Consider the following 27341-nt stretch of genomic DNA (forward strand, 5'->3'; position numbering starts at 1 on the left):
TTGCCACTAGTGGCCGACCTGAGATTTTAGCCACTAGTGGCCGATTTGCCATTTTGGCCACCAATGGTCGATTTGCTATTTTGGCCTCTAGTAGCCGATTTGCAATTTTGGCTACTGGTGGCCCATTTGCGATTGTGGCTTCCAGTGGCCGATTTGAAATTTTGGCCACTTGTGGCCGATTTGGTAGTTTAGCCACTAGTGGCTGACTTGGGATTTTGACCAAGATTCTCCGGTGTTGTTTTCATAGTTGAAAGTTGGCACCAATGCACGTGTACTTCTTACTTCAGTTCCTATTTTCCGATTTATGATAGTATTACCCAGAAAATGCAAGAAGTAGCATCTCCAACCTCCTAAAAGTAATTTTTTTTCCACCGGGGAAGATGTGTTCCAACCTTTCTAGAGGCTCCCCCTTGGCGCAGGACTTACTATTCCTTGCAGGTTACAAGAAAGTGCATGGAAGAAACCGCTATGGAGGGTTCAAAGAGGGAGGCATTGTGATTTTCGGTTTTGTGGTTTTGGGTATTTTTTTAGATTGGTTTTTCAATTTTTGTGCCAATAAACTTCGGTTTTTCGGTTTTGGTGTTCATTCCAGTTTTTTGTTATTATTATTTTCGATGGAAGTTTCCAAAGCTATAGCTTTTTGCGACTGAAAAACTGCAATTCTATAGATAGAATACTTATGTGCCGATTGGGCTCTATTCGAAAAATGATCCCGCAAAGTTCACTCGAGAGAGAGCGGTAGAAAGAAAGCTTATGATTTTTAAAGCAGATACTAGAAGTTACGAGGGCTTTGCCTAAGTCCATGGCATTCTAAACTACTATTAGCAAATTATTGTATTTTATTCTGTATGCTGCACTTGGCACCACTGTATTAGATTGATTAGAGTCTTGACAGCCTGGATGTGAGAATGTATCGGTTTTGACGGTTATGCATGTGGTTTTCGGTCTGGATCGAATTTTTTTTGCGGGTTTGCGGTTTTGGATGATTTTTCCTGCGGTTTGGCGATTTCTAGTAGACCCCATGCCCCCCTCTTCAAAGATTCGTAAGGTAAGACATTTAAACCTACCGATCTTAGTAAATAATTAACTCAGGAGAAAAATCGAAGGGAAGATTATGCAAGAACTAAAATACAGCTTTTGCCTCGAGAAAATGTATTAAAAGTTGAAATTTCCCTAAAAAAATTAGTATTTAGCTATTTGAATTAACCCTACGATTGTTACAGCTTTGATGTATTTTCATCTCAGTGGACGGACATTTAATGACTGTGGTGAAGTCTTTGCGAAATTAGTTCTGAAAATTAAAAAAATTCCATTAAGGTTCCCATTGGCTGGATCTGAAGTAGATAACGAAGGTGTCCCATTGTTAGCTACTGTATTTCCTTTTTTCTAATTCCTCACATGCTGCGTACAAATTGATTGTTTATCGGTATGAAGAGTAGCATGTACCATGGTCGCATTTTGACGAAGGTGCTTCAAGGCAACATAAAGCTATCTAAACATGTTCTCAATTTTACCTGAGTCCCGAATGAACAATTGAAATAACTCGATCAGGTAGGTCCTTGTAAACTGGAATGGTCGTTTGGCTTATAAGTTTGGAAAAAGTCTCAAAGTACGATATTTTCATGAGGCTAGATCGTATAGAATCGAAGAAGTAAAGTGAAATTTCCTTCGATCGTATTGAAGACATGATGGAAATATTCATTTCTATATTTCTTCTAATCTAATCGTTAAAGTGTAAGTTACAAGTTTATTTTCATCTTAAATGAAACTTAGAAGCCGTATTCAAGTAAAAACAACCTTTGTTAAAGTACAAACTCTGACGTAGTTTACAGGATTTACTGACTAACTGCGATCTATGTGTGTGGAAAAGGTAACAACTATACCAGTGATTTAAGAGAAAGAGGGGAAAAATATATTGATAATTATTTACTTTCTTGGGGTCGTTCTTAAAAATGCTGCCCTCGGCCGCAACATTATCAAATCCTCGCTCACAATTTAATCAATGTTAGGACCTCCTGGGTGGCAAATCTATCTTGATTAAATTGTTTGCCTTAACAAACAGAATCGCTCAATGCAACGTACTTCAAACAATTTCCGAAGGAGACTTTAGCACTGCAATAAGAAACAACTTCAACAACATCTCAATTAACTGAACTCAACGCGTCCTTGCTGGACATGGACAAATGAAAACTGGAGCGGATACAAAGCGACAAAGAACACGAAAGAAATGAACCGGACTAAAGAAGACTGGGTCGAGATGAATCGCTGGCCGCGGTCTGTGAGGTACCCTGATAGGCACGGACTATTGATAACCTAAATGGACTACTCGGGAAAAACAGAACTGCATTCACGTTTTAGGGTCAGCTGAATTATAACACTCAACCGACATACAACGCCTATGCGATTCTGACATTAGTAGTGACTACCACTCAAATTTTTGGAATGTCAGTCCCCGTTCCTGACAACAGTCCTTTCCCTTTCTTTTTCTTTTTTCTGATGATCCTCTCTGTCACGCCATCGAGAACTAATTAAAAACAGCCACTTTCAGATGCCAAGAATTTATAATATTGTGTATCATCGATAAATTTAAAACCTTCCCAAGTTTAAGGTCTATGCGAATTTGTAAACTACTACTAGAATACACACGGCTCTGCGTGGAGACATCGTATGTTTTCCTTCTAGATAAGTAGAAGTGTGACTGTTTGTTATTTTGGGCAACATAGTCAATCGATCAGAATTAGGGCCTATCAGGTGTCTTTTCTTCTCTTCTCTTCACGCAAGGGTCCCCCAGAGGAACTTTGCTCGATTCAATGGCGAAAAGACGTCACAGGAAACAGGACATCGTCGATACAAATTTGCCTAGCCTTCGTTTAATCCTTGGCTTTCCCGTTGATTCATGGCGTGATGTCTAGCATCGATACACGTTCAGCGTTTTGATCTAATCCTGTGAAGTTAGATCGATTACGTGCGAGTCAAGGTGAGTTTTATTGCAATCGATAATAAAAAGCGGAACTGTACAAGTGCATGATTCTGCTACAGACATGTCTCGGTTAACAATTAAAATAAATGAGCTAGAGTGACAACTCTTATGTGGTAGCAAACCTAGGGGCTCCACGGTATACTAATGCCAATGGAATCTTAAATTCTTCCATCTTAAACGCACGCCAATCATTACTGAATAACACAGTGGTGTGTAAGTTAGTAAAGGTCGGTGTCCATTACTGTAATCTTCAAAACGTTTGTTAAATGTAGTCCAGGAAGGTTTAATAAAGGTCAAGCCCCTGAAACTTTCGATGATACTGGCTCAGTCTTTCAAAAGGCTTTCCCTAACCAGAAAAAGCAAAACCGACTTAAGTTTCACGTAACACATTCGTAATCCAAAAACATAAATACATATATTCGTTCAGAAGGACATCAAAGCCAATAACTAGAGATCTTAATCAGCTGAAGTTTACAATCAAATTTGACAAGAATCCTTCAGTGATCTCATTTAGAGCTGTGTGTGGACACAAGCATCACTGATTTAGGCAGATATTGTACTCCCGTTCCATTGTCAATATTGCGATATTTTGTATCCAATTTCATTTCATTTCTACGCAATATATGTTGTCGAATTAAGATGGAGACGCCATGTAAATTGACATAAATTAAGCTTTAGAGTAAAAATGTTGAATGTTTTATCGGTGAATCCAAAGGATTTAATGTAAACTTCTTCCAGTCCCCGAAGAACATAAGCAGCAGGGTATTAGCAGGGTAATAAGAAGAGGGGGGGAGGGGGTTGGGGATTGCAGCCGAGCTGAAGCCTTTCCAACCGAGAATTTGGGGGGAGTGGGGTGAAGCCCTTACGTTCCGGAGTAGAAAATATCGTTAGTGCACCATAAAATTGGTTCGAAAAAATACTTCTTGTCTTGATTAACAGTAATTGATATCACAATGATAAAATGAAAATTACACTTCCAAATTCGCAGGAAACTCTGAGTTCTTTTCAGGGGCCCACATTTGAATTTTTACCCTTTCTGAAACACCAGTCCAGAAAACTCACAGGGTTCCGAAGAAATCTTTATTCATCTAAAAACTATGTTATATTTCGCTGTTAGATTCAAAAACCGAAAAAAGCTTAGGAAAATAATTCAAGCCTCAAACGTGTAAAGAAACTAGGATTTCAGAGAAGGTTGTTTTCGAGAAGCAAAAAGGTTGCTATCTAAAAACAAGATCAATAGATAGGTTTGAGAAAAGAGAGCGTACTCAAGGTAGCGCCCTTTTGTCGAGTTTCGTGCTCTAATAAGAAGTCAGTGCAGAGGATGAAAAGCAGAAGTTGTTTACACTTACAATCACCGTGACTTTGCAGTGTCAACATGGAGAATTAAACAGAGACATTAAACATGGTTTACTAAAATACAGCTGGTAGCCATGGTAACTGAACTGCTTCTCAACACCAAATTCATGGTAGAAAAAGATACGAATTAATCACGTTGTTGTGAAGTATCGCGGTGTGAGATTATTATTCTTTGCCTTAGCCTGTTGAGTTCTTTGATTTTCGCTTGTTATGGCTGGTTGTCTGATTATTGTCTTTTATGGGATGGATCGTGTGTAGTCTTTTATTATGAGTTCTTTTTAAGTTTTTAGGTTTGACTGATTATTTTGTAGTCCTTGTATGAATTTTGCGCAGGAGGGTGCCCCAGACTTAACACGTACTTTGTACTGCTCGTTTCTTGAACAATAACTTGCTTACGCGCCAGTGTTCATGTTCGGTTTTGTCTGCTGACCTTGGTTAGGATCAAAAACGTGTGCGGAGATTGGCCCTGTGTTTTAGAAACATATCACGTATCTTATCATTTGATTCTTCAAGTATCTTTAAAAGTGATCGGGTTTGTGATTTGTCTAGAGGTTTACTTACCTCAAGGTATCTCAGCCTTTAGCCCAAACATGTTCACAGACAGAATTACTTCGGGGCATGGATCAGAAAAACGTTTTTGAAGAAGCAGAAGCAGTATCCGTAGTTGCTGACCGCCGAAAGCACGATTAAAGAAGAAACTGAAAAGTATAATTAACAGAAGAGTCTTGGTGCCTCTACATAGCGTTATTTGCTCTAAAGCTAGAGTCTCCGACGACACATCATAACAATTCATGAAATTCTGTTTGATAAGAATTTTGTCTTTGATAAAAATCAATCACAACTTGATCACTCAGTTTGCATGTTTTTACTTTGTTTTCTCATAAGTGCGTTGAGATATTGTCATTTTCTTCACTTCACTGGCTTTAATGATTACTTTGGCTTTGGTTTTAAAATTCTCATTCGAAATGTGATCTAAAAAAAGACTTTTTTTGCTGTTCAGGTTAATTGGTTCTCGTTGCCCGGTTTCTAGATTAGAAGTCCTTGTGTTCGAGACAAAGAGGGCTGATTAGCATCTAAAAGAAAGGATATAGACCACAGTCTGATTTTTTTTATATTCAATTTATCCCTAGAGAACGTGAGCTGCCAAAGACGATGAAATTAGTTGTTCCAGTCACGAGAAGGATTCCTTGTTGCCCTGTCGCTTTCAAGAAATCATGCGTAACCTTTTTACTGGTTGTCGCATTACTGTTTATTTTTGTAACGTTCATGTACACTTCCAGAAAGCCAACTCTTGTTCAGCTAGGGCTCTCTATTCATCATGGCATCATGAAACAGTTCGTCACTCCACGTCATTCACAAGTTGAGCTCACTTCAACGAGAAATTTTGAAATCCTTACACATGCAACAAAGTCAAAAATTCTTATCTTGTCCTACCCAAGGTCTGGATCTTCATTTTTAGGCGACATCTTTAATCATCATTCTGGAGTTTTTTACTTATTCGAGCCACTAATTACGGTACAAAGACGTTTCAGCAGAGATTCGTTATTCGAGTACGACTTCTCATCTTCGTCGTATCAAACCGCAGCGAATGAATTTCTAAGTAATGTTGTGAGATGCAACTTTGAAAGGAGCAATTTCACTCGCTATCTTAAAGAAGTTGAGCGCAACAAAAGCTTAGCACTAAAGTCTTCCCCGTTTTGTTCTCAGAACGGATCATGCAAAAAACTCACCCTAGGGGAACTTGAACATGTCTGTCGAAACAATTACAGCGTTTTTGCTGCAAAAGTGTTGTCACCCAGAATACCAACCTCCTCTGACTGGTTAAGAACATTTTTACAGAGCTGCAGATCTGTCAACAATGCCATCCAATGTAGAGTTATTCATTTAGTCCGCGATCCGCGAGCTGTGGCTTATTCCTTAAAGACTGTGCATTTTTTTAGAAGGAAAAAAGACCAGAAACGTGAATTTTCGTGGTTTGTGAAGAAAATGTGCCGTCAAATGGAGATAGACCTCGGCGATGTTTTGAACCTTAAAACTTTATTACCCAATGGGTACCGGTTGATTCGGTTCGAAGACCTCGCTCGGAATCCCTTTTCAATGGTGAGCGAGATTTACAAGTTTGTCGGCATGGAAATGTCGGATAAAGTCAAAAAATGGCTACACGAAGCGACAAGAGCTGGCAATTCCCGAAAAGGTGCCTATGAAACCATTCGCGACCCGAAGCAAGTTCTTGAGAAATGGAGAAAGAGAATGAGTCCTGCAGAAGTGCAAGTTGTTGAGGACCACTGCGCAAAAGTCATGATACAACTGAATTATTACTGACTTAGTGGTTTTATATATGTCCCCGACTTGGCAATAAAATTAATTAGTATATATTTAAACGGTCGATAACGTTGAAAGCGCGCTCTGATTAGCAGACCCTTTCCTAACGCCTGCAATCACGAGTCCAGACAAATAAGTCGCCAATAAATTTAAGAAATCTCGGAAATCACGATAAAATTAGTAGCTTGTATGATAACTTACTTACCAGTGTATACAATTATTATAATACATAAAAAACCTTCTATGATGAGTAGTACAAACAAAAGCATACCACATCGTCAGTTTCACGTTGCTACGTAACACGTAGTTATGAAAACACAATTTTACATCCTTGTTTCGTGTTTATGCACTTCTGCCTGCCTGCCTGGAATTGAGATGTGATTTTTTCAGATCGAGGAAGATGTTCGAGGGTTCTTGCTGATACGGTGTAGAATTTGATGTTTATAAAGTTATCACTATTTTAAGCGTTTTATCTGTATGAAAAAATAAAACTTGTCATCTGCGCAAGGTTGAGATCCGTAATTGTCTTCTTTAATTTAATATTTTTGTTAGCCTTAGGTTGATTATCAGGTGGTCATGGGTGTCGCTATCTGGCACACAAGCTCGTTGCTTTCTGCAGAAAAAGAGTTGAAGTTGGATTTAGTAGTGACGTTGTGACACCAAGATAGTGGTACATTAAAGAAGCCGTCTATTGTAATTCAAGACTCCTGGTATCCTTCGCTATGCAAGTTTGTTAAAGCTGTCTTCCCCCTTATGCCCAAACACTGTTTTTAAAAGAAACAACAGTGGAAACAAAATATTTCTCAATTTCAGTAAGGAATTCCAGCAAACGTAAGAAAAACTTAAAGCAACTTTAATGTTGGAAATCAACGACATGTCCGAAAAGGAAAAAGTCAGACAGTAAGACGCACAAAAAGTGTTGGATATCTGCCTTTAAAGGATTCCGATTAGGCAATGAGGTTTTTAGAATTTCACGCAACAAACAGAACTTTAAACTTGATACGATGTGCTACTGATTCGATCTTGAACTGAAGCTATCAAGTAACATGGAATAAGTGACCATTATAAACCTTATTATTTTATCGACAATGGAAGTTTTAAAATCTTGACGTTCAACTGCCCCAACCTCCTCGTGATTTCTACCATCAGTTGTGATGTTTACCGGCACCGTACAGAAATCCAGAGCCCTGCCGAGAGGCGCCTTGTCTAATTCCTGAGGAGGAATGGTGTTATCCAATGGTTCGTGTATATTCCTACAGCTATTTGTAACTCTTGAGGATTCGGCTATACTATTTGGGCGTAGCCTTTCCTTGTTACGGTGTTTCCAAAGCGTATTTGTATGGTCACTTGATTGTTTCTGATCATTAGGGTTGCTTGAGTTGCTTGTTACTATGGTTACACGAGAGAGATTGTCGCTACTGAGGTCTTCTGTGTTTGCATTATCTAAGACAGAATAAACAAGAATAAAATATTGGATATCTGACTCACTTCCCAGAGTTCAACAAGATGTGGGATGATAACGATCACGCTAACGATAACACTCATCCTAATGAACACGCTAGAGATTATTATTATTATTATTTTCCTAATAAAAAGATAAAATTAAGAACAAACTGGGAGTCCAACGAGATACAATGATGAAAATGTGAAGGTGTAGTCTGATCGTCCGGGTGAGTGTAGTCCTGAGAAGGACTGTTGTCGGTGGCAGTGACTGACGTTTCGACAACCTGTGCAGAAATCATCATCAGAGTCAAGTGAATGATTGTTGTCAGTAGAATGTTCTTATTCCAGTTCGTGTGAAATGATCGGTTGGTTTTGCCGTGATGTTATTGGCTGTAAGACTCAAGTGACGTAAGTCGGTCGTGATTGGTCTGTTTCGGTCTGTCGGTAAAGCTAGGTTGTTCTTTTTCGGTCGTTTGTGATGTTTATGTCGTGAATGAGTCGTTTGTATGGGGCGGGTAGTTGTTGACATCTGTTTAGGGGAGTCTGTTCTAAGTTAGTAAACCAGCTTTCCAGAGTCAGTCGTTGAAAATAGTCAGTGCTGTAGGTTAGGCATTGCGCAGAGTCCCAGTCAATGTTGTGGTTGGTAAGTCGATGGTTGACAACATTGACTGGGACTCTACGCACCGGTCACTGCCACCGACAACAGTCCTTCTCAGGACTACACTCACCCGGACGATCAGACTACACCTTCACATGTTACCCCCGGGTTCAAACCATTTACTGCAAGGATGAAAATGATCTCATCTCTTTCATATAAGAAAATTAGTAAATATAACTGGGTAATTGACCGATAAATATGATGTAATAGATAAACAAACGACCTAAATGCGACCAATAAGAACAATAATTGAAACCTAAACAAAAAAGGTTAAGAAGAAACCGAAATACACTCCTTAAAAAATATCTTTAACATGCGTATTCAGTGGCGGATCCATGGGGAGGGTCCGGGGGGTCCGGACCCCCTCCCCCCCCCCATCAGACCTGACGCTTACAACTTTGAGACTGAAATTCTTACATCCGCAGGATCGTATATCACCTTTTAACTGGCTGATTTTTTGAATTAATGAATCCAAGTAAACGGTAAGCGGCCAAGTAATTTTAACGTGCAACCGCGACTGGTGGGAGGGGGTGTGGGGGGTGTGGGGAGAAGTAATTTGCCTCAGAAGAGTCCAACAGTCCTTTCTGAACCAAAGTTTGGACCCCCCCCCCCCCATCAAAAATTCCTGGATCCACTCCTGGTATTCAATTTAAGGTGGTCGACAATGCTGGGTTTTGTTCTTCAAAAACACACGAATGAAACTACTTGTAACGAATGCTAACATTCGCAACGTCAGTTTTAGAAATTCTTTAGTATGGCCAGTTCACATTTTCAACTCGGTTGACAAAGTCAAATTATCTATTTCGAATCAAGACAAATATTTTACAAGAAAATACTGGATATACAACAGCACTGCTTCATATACCATTCAAATCCATTAGGTGTTTATCGCTCTCTTGCAGACCAGCTGTAATCAAGATCTCAATGATATCAGGCCTTTGAATTTTCCTCAGCATGTCCACCAAGTGTCTGACGGTTATTGCTCTTTGAAACATTATCTCGAGCACTCCATTCATCATGCCACCAGCACCATAGTGGTCTAAACTTTGTACTGTCTGAAAGCTCAGAGACATCTCGGCCGCCATGGCTTTCCAATTGTTTCCGAGGACGCTAGGGTTGTTGAGCAGCATGACCAACTCGCTTAGAGCGGAACTTGGAATATCTTTTAGTAGTTGCTCTGAATCAGATAACGCCCACAACCAAAGTACAATTAAGGCAGAAACAAACTAACACAATAACAGAAACAATAGGACAAACTAAACAAAGGGAAAAAAAACAACAAGGCAATACCGTAATTCCTATAGAACAAGCGTCCTAAAGTCAAACAAGCGCCCTCCTCGAATAAGCGCCCCCTTTTGCCTCAATTTCTTGAATAGTAGGGATAGAAAGAAAACCTGTTTCCAGGCGCGTGGCGTGGTCATTTTTTCAAGTACGCATAAGTACATATGATCTACAAACCTAAGTAAACTGAGCGAAAAATACTGCGTTCTTTATTTCTTGTTCGAAATAGTTGTGTGAATACAAGCAAAGAACAAAACGTCTTGCCTTTATTTTGAGCAAACTTGGCGCAAACACAAAACTGTTGTCAAATTTTTCTGCTCACTTCAAGTACGCACGTGCGTATATGCGTCTAGGACGCTACGCGCCTGGTTTCTATTCCCACTTTATCCATAACTTTTCTAAGCTTCAACTGCAGTGGAATCAGAACAGGAGAATGACAAGCGCCCCCTCGATTTAGCACACCTCTTCCACTAACCGCACTCCCTTTTCGCCGAAATTCAAAATAAGCGTGCTAACTCGAAAAAATAGGGCCATCGTAGCTTGATAAGAAATAGCACACAAACTGCAGTTACAAACATGACAGTAAAACGCATGTTGAAAAAAAGATTAGTAAACTGTACTTGACGTTTCGTATGTTTCGACATACATCTTCAGAAGTGACAGTTAATAATACACGTGGCGACTAAGTTTAAATTTAAGATAAGTAACTAATTAACAAAACAACGAACAAAAGTAGAGATTTCTCATGGCGTTTAATGTATTCTTCGATTTAAGATGAAATTATGCCCTCACATTCAAATGACGTCCTCTCGAAGAAATTTCTAGAACGCTTTAAATTAAACTTTTTTAAAATCTTGAATATAAGTGGTGAAAAGTTTTTATAAATCCGACGTGGTGCTTTGATTTGCTTATAGAGTTAAAGAATCCAGTAAATGTCAAAAAATTGTGCTGTAGCTGAAAAAATGATTGAACTAAGATGTTCTTTTATGTAAGTGAAAGTTTCGAAGTTTCTTTCGCCTGCTTCAAAAAAGAATCACAAAAGCCAGTGCCTTAAAAAAAAATGTTTGTTTCTAAAGATGCACATCTGAGCAACCAGACAAATCACTTCTGGGAGGTAAAGAGTTAAGGGTAAAGAGGAAAACGGTTTACCAAGACAGTAATTCTTACCGGAACCAGTGATTCTTGCTGTAGTTGTCCTTACTGACGCCGTAGAATAGTCTGTTATAAAAAAAAAAATTCAATTTTTTTTATATATCCGAAATTTACGTATTCTTTTTTTGTTTTGTTTTGTTTAGTTTTTTCTTTATCATCAATATTTTTTATAAATACCATCACAGTCGTTATATGCATCATTATTATCACTGTTATTGTTACTAGCATTTTGTACTATTCTTACATATTTTGTGCTTTTTTTCATTTGTTTTGTTTTTATTTTTTGTCTACTTCAAAATTTGCCTTAACAAGTACCTAAATCATAGTACTTCACTTTCATTCAAAGCATTACCTCTCGGCTGCCCGGAGTAACAAGTCATTCGCGACCGGTAACCAACATTGACGTTTCCCCCAGATACAACTATTGAGTAATTTCCTTGCGTCGTTGAAAAAAAAAAAAAGAAATAAAAATAAAAATGGCAGATACAAGCATCAGATGAGGGTTATCGAACAATGTAGCCTGCGAGCAGGTCATCGTTCGGCAGCCTCGGCTCGAGTGTTTCATCGTCAGCGGAAAAGGATAAGCCTTGTGCTACGCGAACCGGCGAAAGGGTCAACCATTATTGGTGCCAGACTCCCTTCAAACCTCTATCCGACTCCTCTCCAGTTTTCCCTCAGGCCGAGAAACACGCGACTATCAGCGCCAGTAATGAGGCGGGTGCTCGCAGGCTACCATCAATGACGTTAATGAAAAAAAAAAAAAAAAAAAAAAAAAAAAAAAACACTGGTAAAGAGATACGAGGAGAGGATTGAAAATGATTATACACAAAAGCTTACTTCCCGTTCTTGCCATCAAATTTTATGGTTACACTCACAGTTTCTAGTTATTTCAACAGAGAGGCTTAACCTTAAACAAAGTAGTTGTATTTTACTTAAGGTTACCGTGCAGCTTTAGGGGTGTCTCGCGTGCAAGCGATGTAGCGCGTCCGGTTTAAACTGCAGATATCTAAACCCGTATATCAAATTAAAGCCTATAGGACTGCCTATCAGACTATACCAAAAATTTTGAAAAAAAGGAATTGTAGAATTTTTCACGACTTCTAAATGCGAGCGCCTGAATCACTTTTCGAACGTTTTATGTCAAAGCGAATTTTGTTTTTCGCTTATTTAATGTGTTCCTCCGTTTCCGGGGCCAAAGCGCTAAAACTGAACATGTCTGCGATTTGCCATATTCAATTTCAGTGTAAAGTTACAGAACATTTTTGAAATAGGATTAAGAAAATGTGGAGTGATCGTACAAAAATCGCTCTTGAAAAAAAGTATTTAGGAATAAAAAATTCGGAGACACGTCGGTTTTTGTTGTTTATATGTAAAGCCTTGGTCAAATGGCGAAAGATAGTCGATGATAGTTGATTCTCTTCAAACTATCATCAACTATCACCAACAAGCATTCGCATGGTCAAACGGCCAAAAAAGTTCGTGATAGTTGATGATAGTTCACCGGCAGTCGCGCGAGCAAAGTCACGGAGCAGCTAGTTCCAGGCTCTTTCCGCGTAAAATGTGAACACTAACATGGCTTCGCGTGAGACAAACAAACTTGTTGAAGTATGAATTTATCACGACGAAAGAGGGAGGCAGCTTGCTTAGTAGTAATCGATTTGTTGGAGGAATGTACGGAGGATGAGTCTGGAGAACGTTGGTGGAAGAGAAGACGGACAAGGGAATGGATTAAGAGGAGAAACGAAAGAGGGATGTTAAAATTGGTGGAAGAATTGCGAGTAGAGGACAATGCCGCTTACAAGGAAATGTTGGTTTTCAATATTTTATTTCTCATTATTATCATCTTGCGTATAAAAAAGAATTTCTGAAGCTGAAGCTGAGCCTCGCGAGGAGCTTTTGGCGGCCATTTTAAAGGAGCCCGCCGATTTTCGGGGAAAACAGCTGACCAAAAACTATCATGAACTATCATACGCGTGGTCAAACGAGAAAAGCTATCATCGACTATCATGAAGAATTTGAACAAGCTCAAAATGAATGATAGTTGGTGATAGTCGATGATAGTGCATGATAGTTGGTGGTCAAACGGAAGCGCACGCTTCAACTATCATCGACTATCATGCGCCGTTTGACCAGGGCTTAAAACTAACTACTGTCAAAATTTGAGAGCAATTGAACAAATTCCCTTTGACTTGTAGCTCTCAAAAGGTGATTCGGGCGCTCGCATTTAGAAGTCGTGAAAAATTCGACAATTAATTTTTTTTCAAAATGTTTGGTATAGTCTGATAGCCGGTCCTATAAGCTTTAACTTAATGTGGGGTTTAGATATCTACAGTTTAAACCGGAAGCACTGCATCGCTTGTACGCGAGACACCCCTGAAGGTGCACGGTAACCTCAAAAGTAAGAAAAAAGCATAGCATGTTTTTGTTTTCGCTTATCTGTTTATCCTGATACGATTTGGGTAAAAAGCCTCCTTCGATAATGAATCTCGTAAGTATGAAATATAGGTACCTTGTAGAGGTCCAGCCATCAGATTTGTTAACACTAGGAAACAAGGTTGTTTGACAAATGGTATGAAATTTGTACACTTCTTTTGCTTTGTGTTTGATTATTACCATGACGCCTATTAAATTTAATTAAACTCGCTTTTTTTTTTCAGGTCTGATTTCCACTATTGCTCAAATAGTGCTTTACTGCGAAGGATCGTTCTTATATACGTCTCATAACCGCAGTTCACTCATATGTTTCATATGTTTGTTGTTGTTCGATTTATCATCTACGGGTTTATATCGAATTAATTTGATGACCTGCTCCCAGTTGGCTTGTTAGCTCAATTGGTAGAGCGCTGCACTAGTATCGCAGAGGTCAGTGGTTCGAATCCCGTACAGGCCTAAAATTTTTTTCAGGTCTGATTTCCACTATTGCTCAAATAGTGCTTTACTGCGAAGGATCGTTCTTATATACATAAACTCGCTTTATTATGCAGTGTGGATATGTCAATTAGAAAGTGAAAATGGTTATTTTTAGTAATCCCCTTCGCGAGTCAAATTCTTATCCGGATATGCGTTTTTTATAAAGCAAACTCTTTTTAATTGCATTATGAAGTTTGTTCGCACAATTGTGGATCTTAAAGATACTTGAACGCAAAGAACTTAAACAGCAGAAAATAGTAAAGAAGGACATGAAAAATAAATAGATATAATTATGCGATATTTCTGATCAGTAATACGAGATCAATTGCGGACTTGTAGGTAAACGGTAAAATTCGCCTCTGGGATCTATTTATATAACATTGATAAAACTTTGTTGCGTGATAGCTCGTCCTTTTTATGACCTTAGACAACGCTGGCATTGGATCACTCTTTCCTTGTTTTAAGCCAAGAACAAACCTTGTAATCTCCACCACGGAGAACTGATGATAGAGACCATCTAATAACATCAAAATTCTAACAGTAATAAAGGTTTTTGTTCAGCAAGTTTTAAGGTGGCACTTACGTGTTTCAAATATGTGATCTTTGCAATACGCTTACCAGTGTAGATCTGTAAATATGGAAATAACCGTGACTTTTTACTCGACTAGGAAATAAAAAACGCCACCTTCTCTTGCACGTGTATGGTACCGTTGTTTGTCTGCACAGTAATCCGTGAAAAGATTCTTTTATCCTCTCGTTTCGAAAGTGCGAAAAACCTTGGGAAAAGCCCCTTCAGACCATTTTGTCATTTGGTATTTTCAGCCGAAGATGCCTCCAAACATAATACGTTGCTAGCCGTGGGCGAATTCATATTAATCAACTCCACGGAATCTTTCACTTTCAAAAATCCTGGGTAAAACGGTACAACATTGTTCAGGTTTTGAAAAACAATATTTTTTCTCAAGAGATGCTAAGAGATTTGATGCCTTTAATTCTCTTGTATCCAGTCTATATATGGGCTCAAATTACATATTTTAACTACCAATGCTACTCAGAATGCTACCAAACCATGAGTGTAATAATACAAAAAAGTTTAAAATTTACTTGAGACAGCAGATTACCGGCATTTCTATAATGGTGTGTCACCCATCAATTCTATTTAAATCCTTGATCTAAAGTTGGAAACTGCTAAAGGGGTAAAAAAACTTTGAAAGGCACTGGGAGCAAACTTTGTATAGTAATAAATTTTTGTCATTTTATTCTAAAACATTTTTGTAATCATTCTTCATCATTAAGTATGATATAAATTTGTTTTCATCTTTAGTTTGTGTCTTTGTTTGTTTGTTTTTGTAACACACTTGAGGCCTGACTTAATGTGTAAAATGCCTTAATTAACTAAAGGTTACTACTAAAAAATGTAGTCAGGTCCATTCTATTAGTGACTGCTACATCATGTCTTTTCTGAACAAAAAGAGGGGGAAAAAAGTTCTTCACCAATTCCCATGGCAACCTAATTAGCTAATAAATACAATAAGTCATACAATGTCAAAATCTGTCTTTAAATAGCAATCAAAACTGAAATCAAAATGTAAATATTGATAAATAAACTTTTATGACATATTTCGTGACCAATAATTAAACAAAAGAAATAAATAAGATAGATAAATATTCCAGTTGTGTCAACAGAAGCCTTGGAAAGGAGGCTGAAGATGGAGAAACTTTGCTTCTACTTAAGAAGGGTAGTTGTCTATTAGTGATTAACAATGAAGCTGAGCTCAGTCTTTAGAATTTGTTCTGTCTTCAAGATGTGAAGGGTTCACGGGACTGCTTTCTGAACTCGACAAAGTAGGGTTATCAGTTACTTCTTCAATGCTCTCCTCCTCTGAAATCAGACAAGACAGGTGTGATTCCCTGAACTGCTTTTAAAAATATGATAATACAGATGAGAAATTATGTATTAATTTCGCCAACAAAGGGAAATGATGACCTGGCACTCCTTTGTTATTATGTGGTTTTCTTTGCGATAAACTAAGATGAAACATTGATGATTGCAGTTGCTAATAAATCCTCCAAGTTGCGTATTTCAATTTTTTAAAATTCCATTCACTGAATGGGTTGTTTGTTGCACAATATACAGGCATTAATGCCATTAACAACATCATCATTACATTTTCAGTGTCATCATTATCCTTAGTGATAAAAACAGCAACAAAACATATCACCAATAAAACACTGATAATCAGCAGTGATCGAGATCTGGATATTCTTCTATCACTTTGTAAATATTCCAATATACAGACATTGTAAATTGGCTTTTACGTGTGCACGATAAAAAAAGGAAATACATACAAAGAAATGAAACACTCGTGAGATTGGAAATTTTTGCATATTCAATCTGCACATCTTTTTGCCTCTTCAACTAAATTCTACACAGTCACATAAAGGCAGTAAATTGTCACGCTACACCCATGTGACAGTGCAGAGTAGGTCTACCCTAGCTTGAACATAACCTGTACCTGAAACACTTGGATAAAGATTTGGATGGTCAGGATAGCCAGCTTTAATGAGGACACTAAGGGCATCATATCTCTTCATTTCCATCAACACTTCCACAAGATGGCCAAGATTCAAGTTGCGTTCCTTCATCAGTTGGAAAATTGCATCCATTCTTTGCCACGCATGGTCTGCATTGTCTCTTAGCAACATTGCCTCTTCTAGAGTCAAGTTGAACAGTCTAGCTGCAATGTTTATGTGGTCCCTTGTCAACAGTGCACTGAGTTGAGAGTACACAGTGTAAGGTATTGATGATATCAACTGGTCTGAAAAGAAAATCCAGAAATCTTTATGGCAAGAAGCTGCAAAAGCAATGCACAAAACAAGAGTAATATTGATCTTCTCTTGGCTCTAGCATAGTGACTATACCTCAAAGCACTTAATAAATGTGAAAAGTTTACAAACTGATATTCATATGTGCCTAGAATTTCTTTCTGTTACTGTGGTCTCATGACAACTTATAATGAAACTGTTTCTAGTCAAATCTCTGTGCCGGCAACATTGCAAAATCTATGATACAATTAGGGTGAATGAGGGGTTAACTGTATAAAAAAAAAACAAAACACTGTTTCTTTTGCCTAAATATTTTCTGTTCCACATATATACTTTTATTAATAAGTGGATTGCATGCAGCACTATCAGAGAGCTGGTGCACTAGCTCAGTCTGGGACTGGAACCCAAATCTCTTTATCCAGTATACCAATCATAAGAAATTTCTCAGTATGTTAAGACTATGGGTGGTTAACCAATTTTTGCCATGGAATAATAGGACCACAATCATATATTACCTGGACCAGTAATTTCAGCAATTGTTGATTTTGATGACAAAGTGTGATACCTTGTTGGACCTTTACAAATAATGAAGAAATGGTTCATGGATTTAAGGTGTACACATTTTTCAGACAGACTTAAAAATTCATAATTCTTTTTTTCATCTTCACTTTAGTTAATACATATTTACACCAACTGTTATGTTTAGAGGGCAAATAAGCCTTAGAAGCCTTTCCGCACAAGCCTCTAATTTTGTCCAACAGTTATTTAAGATACAGTTTCATCCCTCATTAAGTTTGTAGAAGAAAAGAAAATTATTGCCCTCTTAAAAAAACTCTTCTCAGTATCGGTGTTTGGGTGAAAAGGTTTTATTAAGCCAAAGTGAACTGTTATTGCCTGATCTTGTACACTCTCTTTAAAATGTCAGCTGCTGAATCTCTCTTCATTTAAGCCACAATCACCTAACGTAATTCAAATTGAAACAAATTCCTCAAAATTTCCCTACCTGTTCTGTGTGTGACATACATTCGTGAATTATCACCACAAAGGACATGCCCACCACTGACAGTCACTTTAAATTTTCGATTCCCTGTTTGAAATATGGGGCAACTTTGTCATAATTTTATCATGTGTGTTGGGAACACAAATATATACACTATATGTAATTTTAACAAAATAATCAGTCCATAAAATACAACAAAAAAAATATTTGCATTGGATCACTCTTGGTGATTTAAAATTTGTGGACAAATTGGAGAGAACTGTGAATAAAATAAAAAGTTAAATTTCAAACAAAATTTTAAGGGAAGCATTCACATAATTGAACAAGGTCAGTAATACTATGACAAAAACACACTGTAATTACAATTCCTTCCAACTCTCAGAAAGAATCTTTTTGGTTTTGAAAAGTTCTTGATATCTACAGATATATCATTTGTCAAAGAATAACATTATCAAACTCGATGTTATTGCTGAACATCAGACGCTTGCAAAATTTGCAGAATGAAAGAGTGGCGATGCCCAATTTGATTTTTGACCAGGACTCACTCGGCGAAGCACAACAGGCACTTCTCGGCTAATGCGCCTACAATCCCTCGCCGTCTTTGAATTGCTTCACTTGAAATTTGAAACAAAATATATTTCAAAGCACACAATATAAATAGAGCCAAACTAAAATATTTTACACTGCATGCACAAAAAAGCTGCCTTCTGCTCTTCAGTAGCCGAATAATTTCATGGACGAAAAACAAAAAACGCATAATACTGATGAATATCGCGAGAGCCTTTGATTGACACAATCTCACACAATCTGCAGCAGCTCTGCTTGGTAAACAGTGACTCACATTCAAGTCATAATTGAGTAAAGAAGGGCCTTTCATGCAAGAATTCATCACAATAGACATTATGTTACCTGCACTCTGTGAACTCATATTCGCTTCTGAAATTTACTATTTTCTGTAGCTTCTTCGAGTGTCCCGCACCGAGTCAGTCAAATTTATCGCTCTGGAAACTCAATGTTTGGCTCACAGATCGATCGAACTGGTATTTAGCCGGTTGCTCAGGCAGTGACGTCCAATGTAATTTTGGAAAGGAAAACTGAGAACATCTATTTTGGTAAAATTTACCTCTTGGCTTCGGGGAATCCCCTTATTCGTACTCATCTGCCAGTTTCAATTTGACGATAATCGCGATAATCTGCGAGTTTTAGGCCTTTTAAAAGCACGTCAATAAGCGGGAGTCGGTGATTCTCTGGCATTTTACTTAAATTTGTCTTAGATGTCACCTCTGTAGATAATTGAACGCATTGTCATCCCGAAAAATGGCAGAAACTGGAGGCGGATTGTACAAGGCACGAAGTCTAAGATGAAAGTCAATCGACTGGGAACTAATCATCGAACCCAGTTCTCCTCTTACGAGCATGAAAGTGTTTCCGAGTTCCTAAAAATTTCTGCCCATCGAATATCAACTTCCGATGTAAAAACGAGCACGCGAGCCAAAATTATGTCGAAAGATTTAGGGCAGTTGAAAGTTACGAGTTCCTTAAAACTTTCCCCTTCTAACAGGGTCTCTTTTACGGCTAACGGTTGAAATAATGACAATTTCACGGCTAACCGTTAATTTCTTTTCAATGTAATTAAAATTAAGGGAATATCCTTTTACGGCGAACTTTTCTTTTACGACTAAAGGTTATAATTTGGAAATTTTTTCGCCTAACGACTAAATTTCTTTGCCGTTTTACAGCTAACGATTAACCCCATTGCGACCTTCATCTCAGAGAGCGTTTGAAAAGGCCGATACACAAAGCGAATACACCAACCACCATCTCAGTAAAGCCATCTTAAGTCCCATCGTTCTTTACAACTTTTGCATTCTTCGACATTAGTAATAGACTATATATAGGCTAAGTTTAGACTTACCTCCCATGCAGCTTTCATAACCTATTTTTTCAAAGCTAATTTTACCTTCAATGCCGTAATCACTAAAACCCGGAACGAACCACAACGATCTTCAAACCACCGAGGACGATCTCAAAACGACCCACAACGATCCTACCACATAAAAACCACAAAAAAAAAAAACAAAAAAAAAAAAAATTGAAAAGCATACTGAATAGCAAGAAAATCCCAGTCCCCATTAGCATATGCTGCCAAAACTGTGACTAGAAATGTCCTCTTTGCTGTGGAAATTCCCTACCCACTCTCAAAGGCCTGGAATGAATTTCTTAGTAAGGCAACAAAGCAAAATAATAATCCATGCCCTACTTCAGACGAACAGAGCCCATCTACATCTGGGACAGGTGAAGAGAGAAAAGGTGTGAGACCACGGGTGTTTCGAACTGACTCAGATTTCGAAAACTTAGACCCCAGACCCGAACTGACTCAGACCCTCTGGGTGTCTCGAAAACTCAGACCCGAAAAACTCAGACCCTCTGGGCGTCTCGAAAACTCAGACCCGAAAAACTCAGACCCTCTGGGCATCTCGAAAACTCAGACCCGAAAAACTCAGACCCTCTGGGTGTCTCGAAAAGTCAGACCCGAAAAATGAAACATATTTGCACCGCGTGAATGCCGCAAGCCGACTTGTTTAACTGTTCGTCGATAGAGTGACATTACGTGCACTGATCATGAAAATTATCTGCCGAGAAAAGAAAAAACAGCTTGCAGTGTTAGATACGTGCAACGATCATGAAAATTATACTCAACATTCGTATAGATTTTCCTTTTCGTTATCGTATAAGCCAAGTTTATATCCACAACGTGTCGTGTCATTAAAGACTTGTTTCCATATCTCAAAGTGCCCTTGGACGTGAGGTGCCTGGGAATGAAATTAAATCACTGGAATACTACCGAATCCACCCTAGTGTGGAATGGGCACGAATTTTCATATTGCTGCCCCGCCCACTTTTGTTGAGAAATACCTGAAATTCCTTTCTCCTTCGCGATGTGATAATGGCAAAGTATGCGAGCAGTAAAGCGGGAAGAGTTTACATCAGACGAAAGGCTTTATCCGAAGACATGAAAATGACCATTATTCAAGATATAGTTGAACAGGGTGGAGATATTGTAACTGGGTATTTTTCAGAGAATTTTTCTAACGTCGCTATAAAATACAAGGTCAAACATGACACTGAAAAAAAATATGGAACTACCGAATCCACCGTAGTGTGGAATGGGCACGAATTTTTGTATCGCTGCTACAAATAACTGAAATTCCTTTAAGGCTGCCATCTTTGCTGTTCACCTGTTTGAGATGGAGCCTTTTCAGTTTAAGGTGCAAGGACCTAGAGGAAAATGGGTAAAACTGTTCTTTTCGTCTCACGAAGTCAAATTTCTAACGTTAGAAAGTTTAACCGAACGCATTTTAACAAGATTCCCAAATATAAACAGTGGATTCACTCTCAAATACTTGGACGATGGGTCGGATTGGATCGAGCTGCCGAGTAATGACTTAGATTCCTTCATAGATATGATCGAAACAGCCAACGATTCAGGAAAAGAAAATCAAAAAAGGATAACCCTAAAGATAGTAGAGCTGGCCCATACTCCACCTCCGAATACTAGTCGTACATCTCAATCGCAGAAGCGTTTACGTAGCCCTTATTCTCCATCTCCCGAAGGCGGGAAAATTATGATTCATCAAGACAAGAAAAAAACTAAGATCAGCGGAGGAAATCGACCACTCGAAAGTTTATTCAACTCGGATACTTATACTGCCGGTAGTACTTGTACAAAGCAGCAAGATGATGTGTATATTTATGAAACGCCAACGCAAAAATTTTTCAAAAAGATGGAAGAAGATGTATTGGCTCAAAAGAAAGTACTGACCATGAAAGAGAAAGAATTAGCAGAGCTCGAAGCAAGTTTTCAGCCGCCATTTCGTAATGAGAAACCGCTCTGTTTAAATTACCATACTTCAGGCCACAACCGAGTTATGTGTTCGTTTGAACCTTGTGTTTCAGCGACGATATGCAAAGACATAAAGAAACGTCGAGACGAGGAAAAGTACTATAAGTCGTTACAGATGCAAATAAAGAGCGAAAAAAGCAAATTGAAAAGATTGGAAGATGATAAGAACTCCAAGCAAGAAAGTTATCAAGCCAGCATAAACATTTTTGCAGGTGAAGTCCAGACGGACTTAATTAACAGCAATCCTTCGAAGTATTTGCGTTCTACATTGCACGGAACTTCAATTCCAAAGTGGTTATTAGTACAAACTGACATAAGGAAACTTGAAAAAATATGTGGTAGAAAGGTCCCACAAAAAGGAGATATTCCAGATTTATTAAAGCAGTGCGATGAAGAATTGGCAGGAGCAACAAACAGACAAGATGTCTCGAAACATGTAAATCCCGTCAAGCGTTTGTGGGAACAAAAAGGGATTACTTTTCCCGGGAGAGGAGTGCTTCCAAATTCAGGTGAGCCATTTTTCCCTGAACAACCAAAGTCATTAATTGAAGAACAGTACCAACAAGAATTGGGTATCAAAGAAAGCCTCAAATCTACGGGGACCACTGCCAGTATTAGTACAACGACGGTTTTAAGTAATGTGAACGACTGGGATTACGGTCTGTCTTTATTGTTTGCCGCCACCGAATTACTTGAAAAGTGAATTACATGTAAACACTTTGTCAAAAGTTGACTGAAACGTTGTGTTTATATACTCCTGAAAACCTGGATTTTAGGCTGTAACACCTACGATAGACTCATCAGTAAATTATAAAGATTTCGCTCTTTACCTATGATGCACGATCCTACGCAGTAGATAGCGCTATTTATGCAACAGCGAAAATCAGACCTGAAAAAAATTAGGCCTGTACGGGATTCGAACCACTGACCTCTGCGATACTAGTGCAGCGCTCTACCAATTGAGCTGACAAGCCAACTGGGAGGAGGCCGTTAAGTTGATTCGTGATAAACCCGTGATGATAAATCAGATACAATGGATACATGAAGTTCATATATTTTCATATATCCATTGTATCTGATTTATCATCACGGGTTTAGCACGAATCAACTTAACGGCCTGCTCCCTGTTGGCTTGTTAGCTCAATTGGTAGAGCGCTGCACTAGTATCGCAGAGGTTAGTGGTTCGAATCCCGTACAGGCCTGATTTTTTTCAGGTCTGATTTTCGCTATTGCATAAATAGCGCTATCTACTGCGAAGGATCGTGCATCATACGTATTTAATACCGTAGTTCAAAAGAAAGGAACTTCTTATATCCATTGTATCTGATTTCGCCCTTTCTTCGCCGACATTGATTTAATCTTGATAATTACTATGTTGACATTTTTTAATGTGTATTAAAAGCATTCAAGGAACGTTGCGGTTATAAATCAAATACTACCAGATCTATTCATCAAGAATTCAATATACGAGGTTCTTGTTAAGTTCTAGGAAGAGAAATAAAACATGATCACTAATAAATGTGGTTTATTTACTGAGTTGATTTCATTTTCGAATTAGTTACGATTAGCGTAATGAAGCCATAGAAATTACAAAAGTATTTCAGTGACTCTTTCATTTTAATCCAAATAGTTAGTAAGCTTAAAAAATCCACGCATATCGTCTGGAGTTATTTCCTTGAGAGCTTCCAGAACAGCAACGTGCAGGTTGTATCGCAAAAGATTGCGAAATTCATATCTTTTAAGAATTGTTTTGAGCTTGTTAAAAACGTTCTCTGCAGGATTGAGTTCTGGTGAATATGTAGGCAAATAGACCAATGAGCACCCTATATTATCGAGCCATTCTCCGAGAGCTTGACCTGCCCCATGATGATGGACAGATGCGTTATCTACGATGATATGGTCGCCGTACGGAAACAGAGGTCGTCCATCGGGTAAGAACGCGTGAACAGCATCTTGAAAAACGTTTATAAAAGGTGAATGTGTTACTTGCTCCATTGACAGTATTCGCGTATATTAGACCATCAAGTCCACACATGAGGTTCAATGTGATTTTTGGAGAGGTCATGTGCCGCATGATCTCCACGGCCGGAGTTCCCACAAAGCTGTGTCCGTATCTGGGGTTTCCCACGTCAGGAAGTTTGATTCCAGACTCATCAAAAAACTTCATTTGTGAGGATTCACTGAATATATGTAATCAATATAATTCTAGAGAAAAATTTTTCTCTTCTATTAAAAATTGTTTATTTCATCTTTGCAATATACTTCTGACAATGGTTTATATTGGGTACCGTAAACTTTTCAGCAGCAGGTCGCGTCATCTTCTTCCATGTCCACTTTCCGTTTCCCATATCGTTTTGTACAGCTCGTCTTATGGCGGTGAAAGATGTGCCGCCGGCAATATTACAAAAAGTATCCACATGTTTGTATAGCTCACCTGCGGTCATCGATGCTCGCTCAGTCTTTAAAAATCTTATTAACTCATTATCGTCAGGTTGAAGATGTTTCACACCACCGCTTTGGCTTTTTCCTCTAGCTCGATGAAACTACTAGTAAAGTTGTTCCATATTTTTTTCACAGTGTCATACTTGACCTTGTATTTTATAGCGACGTTAGAAAAATTTCATGAAAAATACCCAGTTACAATATCTCCACCCTGTTCAACTATGTCTTGAATAATGGTCATTTTCATGTCTTCGGATAAAGCCTTTCCTCTGAGGTAACCTCTTCCCGCTTTACTGCTCGTATACTTTTCCATTATCATACCGCGGCGAAGGAGAAAGGAATTTCAGGTATTTACAACAAAAGTGGGCGGGGCAGCAATATGAAAATTCGTGCCCATTCCACACTACGGTGGATTCGGTAGTATCTTTTCGCAGCCTCCGCTCATTTCATTCAAACGCGACAAAAACATCGGCAATTTTTTGGTCAGAAGTTCTTTTCAGACTAATGACCAACCAGGCACTTTTAAAAGCGCTCGTGCACGATGCAAAACGTGTCCTTTCATTCACAACACTGAGAAAATATCGGGACCTAAACATTAATTAACATCACCGATCACTTCACGTGCACCTCCGCCAATGTAATCTATTGCATAACTTGCACTTATTGCAAAAAGATATACATCGGCGAAAGAGGCAGAAGACTAGGTGACCGATTCCGAGAACACCTTCGAGACGTGGAAAGGAATGACAAGGACACATCGAAACCAGTCGCTAGACATTTTAATTTACCTAATCATTCTAAGCAACATATGGCAATCTTGGAAATCAGACCTGAAAAAAATTTCAGGCCTGTACGGGATTCGAACCACTGACCTCTGCGATACTAGTGCAGCGCTCTACCAATTGAGCTAACAAGCCAACTGGGAGCAGGCCATCAAATTAATTCGATATAAACCCGTAGATGATAAATCGAACAACAACAAACATATGAAACATATGAGTGAACTGCGGTTATGAGACGTATATAAGAACGATCCTTCGCAGTAAAGCACTATTTGAGCAATAGTGGAAATCAGACCTGAAAAAAATTTCAGGCCTGTACGGGATTCGAACCACTGACCTCTGCGTGAGCAATAGTGGAAATCAGACCTGAAAAAAATTTCATGAGCAATAGTGGAAATCAGACCTGAAAAAAATTTCAGAGGTCAGTGGTTCGAATCCCGTACAGGCCTGAAATTTTTTTCAGGTCTGATTTCCACTATTGCTCAAATAGTGCTTTACTGCGAAGGATCGTTCTTATATACGTCTCATAACCGCAGTTCACTCATATGTTTCATATGTTTGTTGTTGTTCGATATGGCAATCTGTGGTCTTTCCTTACACTTAGGTAGCACGGAAAGCCGTAAAAATCTTGAACAAAAGCTCATCTTTCAAACCGGCAGTCTAAATCCCACAGGGATCAACGAACGCTTTTCATTCCACTAATTTATTCTTGTTTTTCTCGTTGCCATGTTCCCATCAATAACGTAGCTCCATTCTCTGCCTTTAAAAACACACACAACCCACAACTCCTCTACTCGCTCCGACGAAGGGCTAACGCTCGAAACGTCAGCTTTTGTAATTGTTACGGTGGCCAATTTACCACTTCAACTTTGTTGATATATCCAAATTATTTCGTTACTCCCACCGACGGAGCCCCAAACAGTTTCTTTCGAAACTATCAGCCTTTATTCATTCAGAACACACTGTTCGGGAAATAGTTAGACGAGAAATTGTTGTAAAATGGGGTTGACAGGCCTACATGACTCCCCAGCGCGTGTTTAGAGTAGCCTATTCAAAGTTTGGCCCCATTGAGTATGTCTTTGGGCGACCGTCCTCTTTTGTAAGATACGAGAAACGGATTTTTGTATATTTCGTTGAGTAGTGGTTGTGTTTCTATTAAATGCCAGTGTCTCATGAGAATTTGCTTTAGGTTTGGCACTGATGGTTGGTATTGTGTAACACAAAAGGCAAGATTCGTTGGTTCGTCTTTTGTTTCTGTTGAAGAGCTAATTTCCAGTTTTTTTAACTCACTTCTGAGAGGGTTGTGCTAATGAGGTCCTCTCGGTAGCCTCTCTTTAGCAAATGCGCTTCATTTGTAATTTTCTCCTCAAATATTGTTTGAGAGGAGTTTGTTCTTAGAAGTTTAAGGGTCTCCCCTTTTATGAAGTCTTTTTTAATTCCTTGTGGGTGACAGGAACTATAGTGTGTATACTGAAATGTCTCAGTTTGTTTAAAATGAGTACGCACATCAGGGATTGCGTCTTTTTTGAATCGTTCGCCTTTGTAGATGTACAGCTATTTTTTTCATTGTCTCGATCGTTAAGTTGTCTTGATTGCTTTCAGCTTGCGCCAAGCTCGCTGATTCGATCGTACTACAGTTCTTAGTGTTCCCATTTAACACAATTTTTTTTTTGGATTTCAAAATATTTTTTTGAATTCGCAAAATATTTTCGGATTTTGAAAAAATTTTTTTGGATTTCAAAATATTTTTCTGGATTCGCAAAATATTTTCGGATTTTGAAAAAAGTGTTTTGGATTTCAAAATATTTTTTTGGATTCGCAAAATATTTTCGGATTTTGAAAAAATTTTTTTGGATTTTTAAATATTTTTTTTGATTTGCAAAATATCTTTGGATTTGTCAAACTTTTCGACAGTAAGTTTAAAATAAATATTGCGATTTGAAATATTTTTCGGGATTTGAAAAATATTTTTGGATTGTCCATTTTCGGCTTCCGTAGTTTTAGCTTGACGCCCTAAATTACCGTGCATAAACTACGGGAAGGTCGGAAACTTCTGTTGACACATGCTCGCCAAAATCGCTCGAAAACAACACTTAAATACTTTCCCTCGAATCAAAACTCGGCAGCACGAAAGCCAAATAGTTGCCATTTAAGTTCACCGAAAAACATCCTACAAAATTCGGTTTGTCGAGCAACCAATCCAGCGAGAATTTCAAATTAACAGCCGTTCGGAATTCTTCTAATGCGTGGAAGGAACTTCTTGTGCAGCTGAGAGACCGTTAATG

General features: G+C 38.4%; 3 protein-coding genes across 11 annotated transcripts; 1 reads left to right on the plus strand and 2 right to left on the minus strand.

Moving 5' to 3' along the window:
• Positions 1-1436: 1436 nt before the first annotated feature.
• Positions 1437-8980, plus strand: LOC148719375 (carbohydrate sulfotransferase 1-like). Of its 4 annotated transcripts, XM_088741112.1 has the most exons (4): positions 1437-1551; positions 2063-2283; positions 2782-2977; positions 5467-8980. In XM_088741112.1, the coding sequence occupies exon 4, from the start codon at positions 5489-5491 to the stop codon at positions 6656-6658; it is 1170 nt and encodes a 389-aa protein (XP_088597238.1). In that variant the 5' UTR covers positions 1437-1551; positions 2063-2283; positions 2782-2977; positions 5467-5488; the 3' UTR covers positions 6659-8980. The 4 variants fall into 4 exon arrangements, with proteins under 4 accessions (XP_088597238.1, XP_088597239.1, XP_088597241.1 ...); XM_088741113.1 differs by lacking the exon at positions 1437-1551 and having other exon boundaries at positions 2053-2283; XM_088741115.1 differs by lacking the exons at positions 1437-1551; positions 2063-2283 and adding an exon at positions 2339-2359.
• LOC111323595 (uncharacterized) lies at positions 6792-14841 on the minus strand. Of its 3 annotated transcripts, none has more exons than XM_088741116.1 (6): positions 14686-14841; positions 13702-13734; positions 11545-11628; positions 11208-11258; positions 9625-9936; positions 6792-8101 (listed from the first exon to the last, which is right to left on the minus strand). In XM_088741116.1, the coding sequence occupies exons 2-6, from the start codon at positions 13718-13720 to the stop codon at positions 7668-7670; spliced, it is 900 nt and encodes a 299-aa protein (XP_088597242.1). In that variant the 5' UTR covers positions 13721-13734; positions 14686-14841; the 3' UTR covers positions 6792-7667. The 3 variants fall into 3 exon arrangements, with proteins under 3 accessions (XP_088597242.1, XP_088597243.1, XP_088597244.1); XM_088741117.1 differs by having other exon boundaries at positions 13702-13813; positions 14686-14836; XM_088741118.1 differs by lacking the exon at positions 13702-13734 and having other exon boundaries at positions 14686-14836.
• A 799-nt stretch (positions 14842-15640) lies between these two features.
• LOC111323533 (uncharacterized) lies at positions 15641-19312 on the minus strand. 4 transcript variants are annotated; one of them, XM_088741120.1, is made up of 5 exons: positions 19052-19312; positions 17932-18015; positions 17444-17503; positions 16619-16957; positions 15641-15984 (listed from the first exon to the last, which is right to left on the minus strand). In XM_088741120.1, exons 2-5 carry the CDS (start codon positions 17951-17953, stop codon positions 15878-15880), a joined length of 528 nt encoding a protein of 175 aa, XP_088597246.1. In that variant the 5' UTR covers positions 17954-18015; positions 19052-19312; the 3' UTR covers positions 15641-15877. The 4 variants fall into 4 exon arrangements, with proteins under 4 accessions (XP_088597246.1, XP_022782644.1, XP_088597245.1 ...); XM_022926909.2 differs by lacking the exon at positions 19052-19312 and adding an exon at positions 18838-19045 and having other exon boundaries at positions 16619-16921; XM_088741119.1 differs by lacking the exon at positions 19052-19312 and adding an exon at positions 18838-19045.
• Positions 19313-27341: the final 8029 nt, after the last annotated feature.

The sequence above is a fragment of the Stylophora pistillata genome, chromosome 12 (genome assembly GCF_964205215.1).
Source record: "Stylophora pistillata chromosome 12, jaStyPist1.2, whole genome shotgun sequence".
Classification (NCBI taxonomy): Eukaryota; Metazoa; Cnidaria; class Anthozoa; order Scleractinia; family Pocilloporidae; genus Stylophora; species Stylophora pistillata.